General features: G+C 39.6%; 1 protein-coding gene across 1 annotated transcript in view; it reads right to left on the minus strand.

The window, feature by feature from the left end:
• Positions 1-1220: 1220 nt before the first annotated feature.
• kcnj4 (potassium inwardly rectifying channel subfamily J member 4) overlaps positions 1221-13087 on the minus strand; it is a 37925-nt gene continuing 26058 nt past the window's right edge. The window contains exon 3 of the mRNA XM_061884610.1: positions 1221-2906. Within this exon, the coding sequence (XP_061740594.1) occupies positions 1289-2716 (1428 nt within the window). The 5' untranslated portion in view covers positions 2717-2906 and the 3' untranslated portion in view covers positions 1221-1288. The remainder of the gene's footprint in view (positions 2907-13087) is intronic.

Here is a 13087-nt window from a genome sequence, read left to right on the forward strand (position 1 = left end):
CCCCCCGCGACCCCGAAAGGGAATAAGCGGTAGAAAATGGATGGATATATATATATATATATATATATATATACCTGTAGTGTGTATATTGTACATATTGTTATGAAAGTGGGCCCTGTGATGAGGTGGCAACTTGTCCAGGGTGTACCCCGCCTTCCGCCCGATTGTAGCTGAGATAGGCGCCAGCGCCCCCCGCGACCCCGAAAGGGAATAAGCGGTAGAAAATGGATGGATGGATGGATGGATGTTATGAAAGTGTCTGTTACTACATTATATATATATATATATATATATATATATATATATATATATATATATATATATATATATATATACGCATACATACCTGCAGTGTGTATATAAAACATTAAAGAAGGTTTTTGAAGTGGTTTTAGCGGCTAAAAGGCTACAATGTGACTCCTAGTAGTTATGAATTATATAGCGCTTTTCTCTAGTGACTCAAAGCGCTTTACATAGTGAAACCCAATATCTAAGTTACAATTAAACCGGTGAGGGTGGCACTGGGAGCAGGTGGGTAAAGTGTCCTGCCCAAGGACACAACGGCAGAAGCGGGAATCGAACTTGCAACCCTCAAGTTGCTGGCACGGCCACTCTACCAACCGAGCTATACCGCCCCACAAAAGATGTAACCATTAGTGACATCTTCCAAGTGTTTTGGGGTTTTTCTCATCTTTAAAATCCCCCCAAAAAAAAGATGTATGTGTTCTTGTCTCTCATACTGTTGTGAACGATAGGCAACATTCCCCCCCAAAAAAGTAAAGTTCCCCTTTAAGCGTCATCCCTTTGTTTCCTGTACACAATGCAGTCATCTACAGAAGTGAACACACATGGAAGGGTGCAATTTGGAGGTCAACCAAAATTGTCCATCTCAATAATCCCTAAAAAAATGGGATTTCAAACCATCATCATTAATCACACAAGACGGCGTGGCGCAGTGGGAGAGTGGCCGTGCGCAACCCGGGGGGCCCTGGTTCAAATCCCACCTAGTACCAACCTCGTCACGTCCGTTGTGTCCTGAGCAAGACACTTCACCCTTGCTCCTGATGGGTGCTGGTTGGCGCCTTGCATGGCAGCTCCCTCCATCAGTGTGTGAATGTGCGTGTGAATGGGTAAATGTGGTAGTGTCAAAGCGCTTTGAGTACCTTGAAGGTAGAAAAGCGCTATACAAGTACAACCCATTTATTTATTTATTTAAGACATAAAAAGAGGATGTCACTATATGGAATCCAAACCTGCGCACAGCACTGAAAAAGTTCATTGAACTTCCTTACATCTCGGGCTCGTTCTTATAGGTCACTGGATCGAGAGGAATTGAAGTCTGCAGGATGTCGAACTCCATCTGGTTATTGTCCATGTCCAGAACACACAGGACATTATGACTCCCAGAGGTAACGGTGGAGGTGTCTTTGAACATATTTTGGAAGTCTATAGACACCGAAGTCCTCCTCTCCTCTGCTCTGTCCTTCCTGAAGATGTCTTCCTCGTCCTCCCCGCAGCTCAGCGCGACCTCGTTCTCGTAGCAGAAGGTGCTAACGGAGCGAGGGACCAAGTCCTTTGAGGACATGCAGGCAGAGGCGGGAGAAACCACAGAAGAGGAAGCGCGACCCACAGCCTCGTCGAGCTCTTTGGCGCTGAGGTGGGGCGTTGACGGCACCTCGTAGGTCTTGTGGAAGCGGGCGTAGTCCACCTTGTAGCAGTTGCGGTCCTCGTAGATGACCGGTTCGAACCTGTGGCCCCAGAAGATTTCCCTGGAAAGGTAGGAGCTACGGAATTGGGTGGTCATGGCCGTGGCCTCCACCATTCCTTCTAGGATCACGACAATCTCGAATGCGTCCGTCTCCAGATCAGCTTGGCTTATCGCGTACAAGGGGCTGTCTTTGTCTATCTGGTGGACGATAACCAGCGGGGACACCAGAAACAACCTGTCTGTACCCTCGTCGTAGCCCACGTTGAGGTCCATCTGCTCCAAGGGGATGAACTCCCCTTCCACCGTCACGTAGGACCGGATGAGCTGCGCTCGCACGTGAGCCTCCACGATGTGGCTCCTACGCAGGTTCCCCACCCTCCACATCAGGCACAGCTTGCCATCGCGGAGGGCGACCACGGCGTTTTTGGAGAAAATGAGCGTCTGGTTCCTCTTCTTTGGCCGTGCCATCTTGGCCATGATGGTGCCAATCATGAAAGAGTCGATGATGCAGCCTACGATGGATTGAATAATCACGGTTATGACCGCCACTGGACACTCCTCGGTGACGCAGCGCCAGCCGTAGCCGATGGTGGTCTGCGTCTCCATGGAGAACAAGAGGGCACCGACGAAGCCCTGGACGTGGAGGATGCAAGGGATCCTTTTGGCCGGCCCGCCAGTGGTTTGTCCAGAGAAGGGCGCATTCAGCCCCCCTGTTGCTGGCCCTTCGTTCTTCGCCGTGCGGCGCTCCTCAAAGTCCCCATGCGAGAGGCAGACGCTGTAAAAGATGATGCCAAAGAAAAGCCAGGAGATGATGAAGCTGACGCAGAATATAAAGAGCAGGTATCGCCAGTGGGTGTCCACGCAGGTGGTGAAAATGTCTGCTAGGTAGCGCTGCCTCTTCTCCTCCATGTTGGTGAAGACAACATTGCATTGTCCGTTTTTCTTCACAAAGCGGCTCCGTACCTGGCTGGAGCCCCTGGTCAGAACCCTCCCGTTGTAGTTGTTCATGCCGCCTTGTCCCCTTGAGCCTGGCACTGCAGTGGAGGCTCCTCACCGCCTCCTTCTCCTCTTGTCAGCTTCTTCTTCTTCTGTGTCACAGTGTAAGGGGACCGAGGAGGAAGAATGGCCGTTATGGAGATCCAAGCTGGAGATCTTCAGGTTCCCCTCCGCTGGTAAGTTGTTTGATACAATGCTGTACCTGTGAGGGAAAAGACGGAGTTAGACTGAATGGTCAAGCCCCTTGTTAGAATTGGCAGTGCTTCTCAATTATTTTCTGTCATGACTGTTAGAATAATTATGTGTAAGTTATTGTGTTGAAGTTGTACTTTTCTATCGGTGCAAAGAGACAACTGGCCTTCAAAGATTGCGAGTCGTCTCGTTTCAGTGTTTGTGTCCAGAACATCGAGTACCGTGACGTAGACAAAGCAGAGACAGGGCGATATCACAAGTGTCGGCACATTTGCATATATTGTGTAACTACCGGGTCGCATGGTGATGCGGGTTAGTTCTCCCAAGGATGCAGTCGGGCTTCGAACACAGTGTGAAGGTAAGAACAAATTATTTATTTAAAGATAAATCAGACTATGAAAAAGAAAAACTTGCTCAAAGCACGAAAGGCAAAACAAAAGAGCTAGCATGGGAGCTGGAAGATCAAAGGCTTAGCGCGGAAGCTTGCAAGTACAGAACTGGGAACAAAAGTCCTTACTCGTTGTGTGAACACAAACTGCGAAGCCAGACGGAATGAACGAAGGAGGCAGGCTTAAATCAAGACAGTAATTACAAAACATGTGTGCGTCCGGAACAAATGGCAGGTGAAACCAATACGTAACTATGGTGAAGTGAAGTGAATTATATTTATATAGCGCTTTTTCTCTAGTGACTCAAAGCGCTTTACGGCGTGGCGCAGTGGGATAGTGGCCGTGCGCAACCCGAGGGTCCCTGGTTCAAATCCCACCTAGTACCAACCTCGTCACGTCCGTTGTGTCCTGAGCAAGACACTTCACCCTTGCTCCTGATGGGTGCTGGTTGGCGCCTTGCATGGCAGCTCCCTCCATCAGTGTGTGAATGTGTGTGTGAATGGGTAAATGTGGAAGTAATGTCAAAGCGCTTTGAATACCTTGAAGGTAGAAAAGCGCTATACAAGTACAACCCATTTATTTATTTATTTATTTACATAGTGAAACCCAATATCTAAGTTACATTTAAACCAGTGTGGGTGGCACTGGGAGCAGGTGGGTAAAGTGTCCTGCCCAAGGACACAACGGCAGTGACTAGGATGGCGGGAGCGGGGATCGAACCTGCAACCCTCAAGTTGCGGGCACCGCCGCTCTACCAACCGAGCTATACCGGTTGTATGTCATGGTGACAAAACAAACAAGGAAGTGCAACCAGGAACTAAAGAAGTCAAACACTAATAAAACATAATACAAAAAGACCCAAGAACCTTAACGTAATATGATCCGAGCAGCGGATCATAACAATATTGTGTCCAACTGGAGCAGCTGAATCTACCCTCCTTCCTTCAGAAGCAGCCTCAGTGATGTAAACAGGAACCTCCCAGATAAATAGAGGAGCACATGGGACTGGACCTTAGAGCGTGGTGGGAGATTGTAACTGAGTGCGCAGCCCCAAACGTCTCTCCTCATTGAGCCAAATTGAACTCTGTCTCTGCATGATTCCTTGCTTCTTGTCTGTTTAATAGATGTCATCAGTGTTTGAACCTGACAATGACCACCCCGGGTGGCAGATTTTCTGCAACAACGCTGAATTTCATTTATTTTGAGGTCTGTACTTTGTTTTTATTGCAGCAATGATAAAAAAATGTTTAAAAAAAACATGCCAGAGAAATAGGATGTTGCAAAGAGTAATAGAAAGGCAGAAAAGACACACCTGCCTCTCCTCATTTCGTGAATCCAAGGACTGTGTGTGACAAGTTCTTTAGGACTTTTGTCAAAAAGGTAGAGATAGTCCGGCTCATTACATTTTTCCGTGGTGGTCAAGCCAGCGTCTGTTCTCAATGGGTACGAGGCGCCATTTAGCCTTTCTCGGAGAAAAATGCCCTATGATTGCTGTCAAAGTTAGTTTGTGACGAACCCCAAGATGCAGAGAAGGAGGCAGGCATTGAGTACGAAAAAATTATTCAATTAAAATACTAGAACAAGAACAAAAGGGGTACAACAAGAAGTGCGCAAGAGGAGGATAACAAAACTAAAAGAGCTAGCATGGGAGCTAGAACACAAAAGGAACTTAGCATGGAAGCTAGCAGGTAGCGAGCAGGAAAACAGAAGTTGTTACTTGTAGAATGAAAACAAAATGGAAGCAGGGAACAAAAGACAGTAAGCTACAAACAGATACCAAAGTATAGCTTACCGCTACGCTGCAAAGACACGACACGAAACTACACGACAGGAGCGACAATACGGAAGTGATATCTGCATGACACGACAGGAAGCAACGACAATACATGACAATAATCCAGCACTCGACTGGAGGACAAAACAGGTTCAAAAAGGTGCGGGCTGATTGACACCAGGTGTGGCCAGGTGCCAATCAGCCGCAGCTGATGGGAAACAGCGCACAAGGAAAAAAACAGGAAACAGACAAAATAAGAGCGCTGACAGGAATTAAAGACAGGAAATACTACACACACACGGAGGAAAAACTAAAACACAAACATACTGTCAGGGGCAAGCCTGATAATTGCGTCGTTTTTGGCTGTACCAACCGTTCAAATCGCAAAAAGTATAAATGCTTCTTCAGAGTTTCTCAAGAGGCGCTCAAGAAGAGTGGTAGACCGAAAGATTTTACGAAACGACGACGGGAAAGTAGCTCACACTCCAGTCCAAGGGAGCAGAGTCGAAGAATACATGAGTTTGCAGTGACCACTTTGTTAAAGATTTGTGTGATGTACTTTTTAATTTTAGTGTTGTCCATTGAAGTATTATTGATAGTATTTGTTTTTCTTAAAACGCATTTCTGCTGCAACTGTTTCATAAAGCACCAACTCGGCGAGTCTAAACAAAAGCAAAGTTTTTGCCAAAGGTAGCAATCATAAATGAATCTTTCAGCACGTACACAATGTCGACATCTTTAGTTTTATTTTAATAAAAAAAAATGTTTTTAATCTTTCAGGACATACACAATGTTGACATCTATAGTTATATTTTGATAAACAATCATAAATGAATCTTTCAGCACATACACAATGTTGACATCTTTAGTTTGATTTTAATAAAAAAAATATTTTTAATCTTTCAGCACATCTATAGTTATATTTTGACAAACAATCATAAATGAATCTTTCAGCACATACACAATGTTGACATCTATAGTTATATTTTAATAAACAATCATAAATGAATCTTTCAGCACACACAATGTTGACATCTTTAGTTTTATTTTAATAAAAAAAATATTTTTAATCTTTCAGCACATCTATAGTTATATTTTAACAAACAATCATAAATGAATCTTTCAGCACATACACTATGTTGACATCTATAGTTATATTTTAATAAACAATCATAAATGAATCTTTCAGCACACACAATGTTGACATCTTTAGTTTTATTTTAATAAAAACATTTTTTTTTTATCTTTCAGCACATACACAATGTTGACATCCATAATTATATTTTGGTTAACAATAATAAATTAATCTTTCAGCACATTTATAGTTATATTTTGATAAACAATCATAAATGAATCTTTCAGCACACACAATGTTGACATCTTTAGTTTTATTTTAATAAAAAAAATATTTTTAATCTTTCAGCACATCTATAGTTATATTTTAACAAACAATCATAAATGAATCTTTCAGCACATACACTATGTTGACATCTATAGTTATATTTTAATAAACAATCATAAATGAATCTTTCAGCACACACAATGTTGACATCTTTAGTTTTATTTTAATAAAAACATTTTTTTTTTATCTTTCAGCACATACACAATGTTGACATCCATAATTATATTTTGGTTAACAATAATAAATTAATCTTTCAGCACATTTATAGTTATATTTTGATAAACAATCATAAATTAATTTTTCAGCACGTACACAATGTTGACATATATAGTTATATTTTAATAAACAATCATAAATCAATCTTTCAGCACATACACAATGTTGACATCTATAGTTATATTTTAATAAACAATCATAAATGAATCTTTCAGCACATACACAATGTTGACATCTTTAGTTATATTTAAATAAAAAAATCATTTTTTTAAATCTTTCAGCACATACACAATGTTGACATCCATAATTATATTTTGGTTAACAATAATAAATTAATCTTTAAGCAAATTTATAGTTATATTTTGATAAACAATCATAAATGAATCTTTCAGCACGTACACAATGTTGACATATTTAGTTTTATTTTAATAAAAAAAAATGTTTTTAATCTTTCAGGACACACACAATGTTGACATCTATAGTTTTATTTTAATAAAAAAAATATTTTTAATCTTTCATCACATCTATAGTTATATTTTGATAAACAATCATAAATCAATCTTTCAGCACATACACAATGTTGACATCTATAGTTATATTTTGATAAACAATCATAAATGAATCTTTCAGCACATACACAATGTTGACATCTTTAGTGTTATTTTAATAAAAATTCAGTTTTTTAATCTTTCAGCACATACACAATGTTGATAATCCATAGTTATATTTTGGTTATCAATAATAAATTAATCTTTCAGCACATTTATAGTTATATTTTGACAAACAATCATAAATGAATCTTTCAGCACATACACAATGTTGACATCTTTAGTTATATTTTGATAAACAATCATAAATGAATCTTTTAGCACAAACACAATGTTGACATCTTTAGTTTTATTTTGGTTAACAATAATAAATTAATCTTTCAGCACATTTATAGTTATATTTTGATAAACAATCATAAATGAATCTTTCAGCACATACACAATGTTGACATCTTTAGTTATATTTTGATAAACAATCATAAATGAATCTTTTAGCACATACACAATGTTGACATCTTTAGTTATATTTTGATAAACAATCATAAATGAATCTTTCAGCACACACACAATGTTGACATCTTTAGTTATATTTTGATAAACAATCATAAATGAATCTTTCAGCACACACACAATGTTGACATCTTTAGTTATATTTTGATAAACAATCATAAATGAATCTTTTAGCACAAACACAATGTTGACATCTTTAGTTTTATTTCAATAAAAAAATCATTTTTTAATCTTTCAGCACATACACAATGTTGACATCTATAGTTATATTTTAATAAAAAATCTTTTTTTAATCTTACAGCACATACACAATGTTGACATCCATAATGATATTTTGGTTAACAATAATAAATTAATCTTTCAGCACATTTATAGTTATATTTTGATAAACAATCATAAATGAATCTTTCAGCACATACACAATGTTGACATCTAAAGTTATATTTTGATAAATACTAATAAATTAATCTTTCAGCACATACACAATGTTGACATTTATAGTTATATTTTGATAAACAATAATAAATTAATCTTTAAGCACATACACAATGTAGACATCTATAGTTATATTTTGATAAACAATCATAAATGAATCTTTTAGCACAATGTTGACATCTTTATTTTAATTTTAATAAAAAATCATTTTTTAATCTTTCAGCACATACACAATGTTGACATCCATAATGATATTTTGGTTAACAATAATAAATTAATCTTTCAGCACATTTATAGTTATATTTTGATAAACAATCATAAATGAATCTTTCAGCACATACACAATGTTGACATCTTTAGTTATATTTTGATAAACAATCATAAATGAATCTTTTAGCACATACACAATGTTGACATCTTTAGTTATATTTTGATAAACAATCATAAATGAATCTTTCAGCACACACACAATGTTGACATCTTTAGTTATATTTTGATAAACAATCATAAATGAATCTTTTAGCACAAACACAATGTTGACATCTTTAGTTTTATTTCAATAAAAAAATCATTTTTTAATCTTTCAGCACATACACAATGTTGACATCTATAGTTATATTTTGGTTAACAATCATAAATGAATCTTTCAGCACAAACACAATGTTGACATCTATAGTTATATTTTGATAAACAATAATAAATTAATCTTTAAGCACATACACAATGTAGACATCTATAGTTATATTTTGATAAACAATCATAAATGAATCTTTTAGCACAATGTTGACATCTTTAGTTTTATTTTAATAAAAAATCATTTTTTAATCTTTCAGCACATACACAATGTTGACATCCATAATGATATTTTGGTTAACAATAATAAATTAATCTTTCAGCACATTTATAGTTATATTTTGATAAACAATCATAAATGAATCTTTTAGCACAATGTTGACATCTTTAGTTTTACTTCAATAAAAAAAACATTTTTTAATCTTTCAGCACATACACAATGTTGACATCTATAGTCATATTTTGGTTAACAATAATAAATTAAGCTTTCAGCACATTTATAGTTATATTTTGATAAACAATCATAAATGAATCTTTCAGCACATACACAATGTTGACATCTATAGTTATATTTTGGTTAACAATAATAAATTAATCTTTCAGAACATTTATAGTTATATTTTGATAAACAATCATAAATGAATCTTTCAGCACATACACAATGTTGACATCTGTAGTTATATTTAGGTAACACAGGAAAATCACACACAATCGTAAACGGTGTGTACAACAAACATGGCAGTAGATGCAAAGTTTTATCATGAAATGCAACTTTACCCGAGCAAAAATGATACATATTTATCCAGTAGAGTCTTGATACCAATACTTTTGAGACAGACACTCACAAAGAAGTTGTCGATTTCCATGCTTTTTCAATTTTTTATCTGTTTAGTCGTGTGGAATGGCGTTTGGGGCACAAGATAGTCCTGGGAGAGAAATCCGATGGATAGTCTTTGACATAACGCCACAGATCTATCTGCTCTATGCAGGAAGATCTAGGCCTGTAGCGTACTGAATGTAAAGTGAACTATTCAATTGTATCTCAGGACCAGCGATATTAACTACATAGCAGTGGTTTCTTCGCTCTTCTCGTCGCCATTCTCCAAGTAAAATGTCAGACGCTATGGAGACATTCATATTTGCATCAGCGTCATACACAAAACACAACATCTCATCATCACTGGCATCCCTTTCAAAAATATGACCAATGTTTTTGTCAGGACTAGGACTATGACTTGAATTATTTCTCCAACGCAAAGGGAAATTGGCACAAGCGAGACGTGAATGTGAGTACATATTTATTTAAACTAACAAATTACAAACAAAGGAAGCAAACAAAAGGCGCGCACGAGGGTAGAGAACAAACTTGACTAGAAAACAAAAGACTAGCACAAAGGCTATAAACTATAAACATGAAACAAAACACTTGCACGGTGACATGAATAACAAAAACTTACTGTGACTGGGACAGGGGAATAAGAAAACAGCATGGCTTGGCATGAATCGGGTTGAGGGAAATGTAAAGTCGCCAGGCTGACCACCTGGCGACTACAGGTTTAAATAATGAACATGATCATTACAAACAGGTGTGAGGGCTGAGGACAGGGGCGTGACATGAGGGCAAGGTGAAAGTTGTCATGGAAAACAAAGCAAACAAGGAAGTGCAAAAGCAGGAAACAAGTGTCCAAAAAATAAAACCAGACATGACAAAAACAAAACATGATCCCATGAGCGTGACAGTTTTGTCGTAGTTTATATTAATTATCATCATTTGTTTTGTTGTCTTTAATGTAAATAAGGTTACATTGTTATGCAGAGATGTACTTATAACAATTTTACAGACAAATGACACTATGGGGAAGAAGAGGTCTGTGGGGGGGTGTTTTGTTCTTTCTAAGGGAGGTGTGACAGAAAATAATGGCGAAGCACTGTGTCATTCCTTTGGAAAAAAGATATCTGTCATGGAGATTTTTAATTTTGACAAACTTGTTCCTCTCCTTTTAAGGGGATTAGCACTCGGGAAGGTGAGTTCAGTTTGTCGTCGTGAGAAGGACAGCTGGCACCGCAGATTATCAGATTATACATCTGAGTCGCTCACACACACCAGTAAATATAGGGACAAAGTATTAAGATGCATGGCAAATATATATATATATATATATATATATATGTGTGTGTGTAGGTGTGGGAAAAATCACAAGACTACTTCATCTCTACAGAACTGTTTCATGAGGGGTTCCCTCAATCATCAGGAGATTTTAATGGAAGCATTCACATACAATGGTTTATATAGGGCACAGAGTGGGTGGGTACAGGCAGGCGTAGGGTGTGGTGATTGGCTCATGTGTTACCTAGGAGGTGTTTCCGTCTGTGGCGGCATGTTGAAATGATTTCACTGCGCTTGTTGCGGGATGACAGATCTGGATGATATGTAATAAACAATTTCTCTTTCAAGCATAGGTTGCATCTTTTATTACCACTGTTGTAAGGTGTGCTGGATGCAAGAATTTGCCATGTTATTGAATATTCAACATTATTGTCTTTGAGGGAGTGCTCAGAGAGTATGGGGTATCGGACTGTCTTATTGTGGCGGTCCGCTCGCTGTATGATCAGTGTCAGAGCTTGGTCCGCATTGCCGGCAGTAAGTCGGACACATTTCCAGTGAGGGTTGGACTCCGCCAAGGCTGTCCTTTGTCACCCATTCTGTTCATAACTTTTATGGACAGAATTTCTAGGCGCAGTCAAGGCGTTGAGGGGTTCCGGTTTGGTGACCGCAGGATTAGGTCTCTGCTTTTTGCAGATGATGTGGTCCTGATGGATTCATCTGACCGAGATCTTCAGCTCTCACTAGATCGGTTCGCAGCCGAGTGTGAAGCGACCGGAATGAGAATCAGCACCTCCAAGTCCGAGTCCATGGTTCTCGCCCGGAAAAGGGTGGAATGCCATCTCCGGGTTGGGGAGGAGACCCTGCCCCAAGTGGAGGAGTTCAAGTACCTGGGAGTCTTGTTCACGAGTGAGGGAAGAGTGGATCGTGAGATGGACAGGCGGATTGGTGCGGCGTCTTCAGTAATGCGGACGTTGTATCGATCCGTTGTGGTGAAGAAGGAGCTGAGCCGGAAGGCAAAGCTCTCAATTTACCGGTCGATCTACGTTCCCATCCTCACCTATGGTCATGAGCTTTGGGTCATGACCGAAAGGATAAGATCACGGGTACAAGCGGCCCAAATGAGTTTCCTCCGCCGTGTGGCGGGTCTCTCCCTTAGAGATAGGGTGAGAAGCTCTGCCATCCGGGAGGAACTCAAAGTAAAGCCGCTGCTCCTCCACATCGAGAGGAGCCAGATGAGGTGGTTCGGGCATCTGGTCAGGATGCCACCCGAGCGCCTCCCTAGGGAGGTGTTTAGGGCACGTCCAACCGGTAGGAGGCCACGGGGAAGACCCAGGACACGTTGGGAAGACTATGTCTCCCGGCTGGCCTGGGAACGCCTCGGGATCCCCCGGGAAGAGCTAGACGAAGTGGCTGGGGAGAGGGAAGTCTGGGTTTCCCTGCTTAGGCTGTTGCCCCCGCAACCCGTCCTCGGATAAGCGGAAGATGATGGATGGATGTCTTTGAGGTTCCAAATGCGCTCACTGAGTTCTGTAGAATTCCGCAAAGTCTGGTTTCTAAAGGAGGTGTTGTGATTATTCCATCTGTTTTTAAACGCTCCTTCGGTTAATCCTACGTACGTGTCGGATGTGTTAATGTCCTTGCGTGTTACCTTTGCTTGGTAAACGACTGATGCTTGTAAGCACCCTCCGTTGAGAGGGCAATCAGGTTTCTTGCGACAGTTACATTCATTATTGGTTTCAGAGTCTTTTAGTCTGGGGGTGGGCAGTCCTTTTGCAATTGCTTTGTTGTGGTTTGAAATGATTTGTTGTATGTTATTCATACAGCTGTAGCTCAATTTAATGTTGTTCTTGTTGAATATTTTTCTTAGGGTGTTGCCTTTGGGGAAGTGTTTGTCGATCAGAGTGAAGAACTTGTGGCCGATGTTGGTTGAGACGTTTTTTTGCTGAGTGGCGGATTGTACCAGATGATGTTGTTTCATTTTCTGCTCTTTTTTGGTTGGTTTCCTGGAGTGGGTTCATAGCTGAGGGTGAAGTTGTATCCGCTTTCATCAAGTGCTTTTTGGTAGAAAGTGTTGGAGTTGCAAATAGAAGTCCAGGTCCACATTTCTTACACACTCACGTCCTTGAAGTGTCATTGATCAGGCATCCAAATGGTCTTATTCATCACTCACTTTAGGTCTCACTGTGTTCAATCAGGAAGGGAAATGGCTAGCCAGTCATGAACAAGTGGAACCATAT

Source organism: Nerophis ophidion, linkage group LG23, assembly GCF_033978795.1.
Source record: "Nerophis ophidion isolate RoL-2023_Sa linkage group LG23, RoL_Noph_v1.0, whole genome shotgun sequence".
NCBI classification, from domain to species: Eukaryota; Metazoa; Chordata; class Actinopteri; order Syngnathiformes; family Syngnathidae; genus Nerophis; species Nerophis ophidion.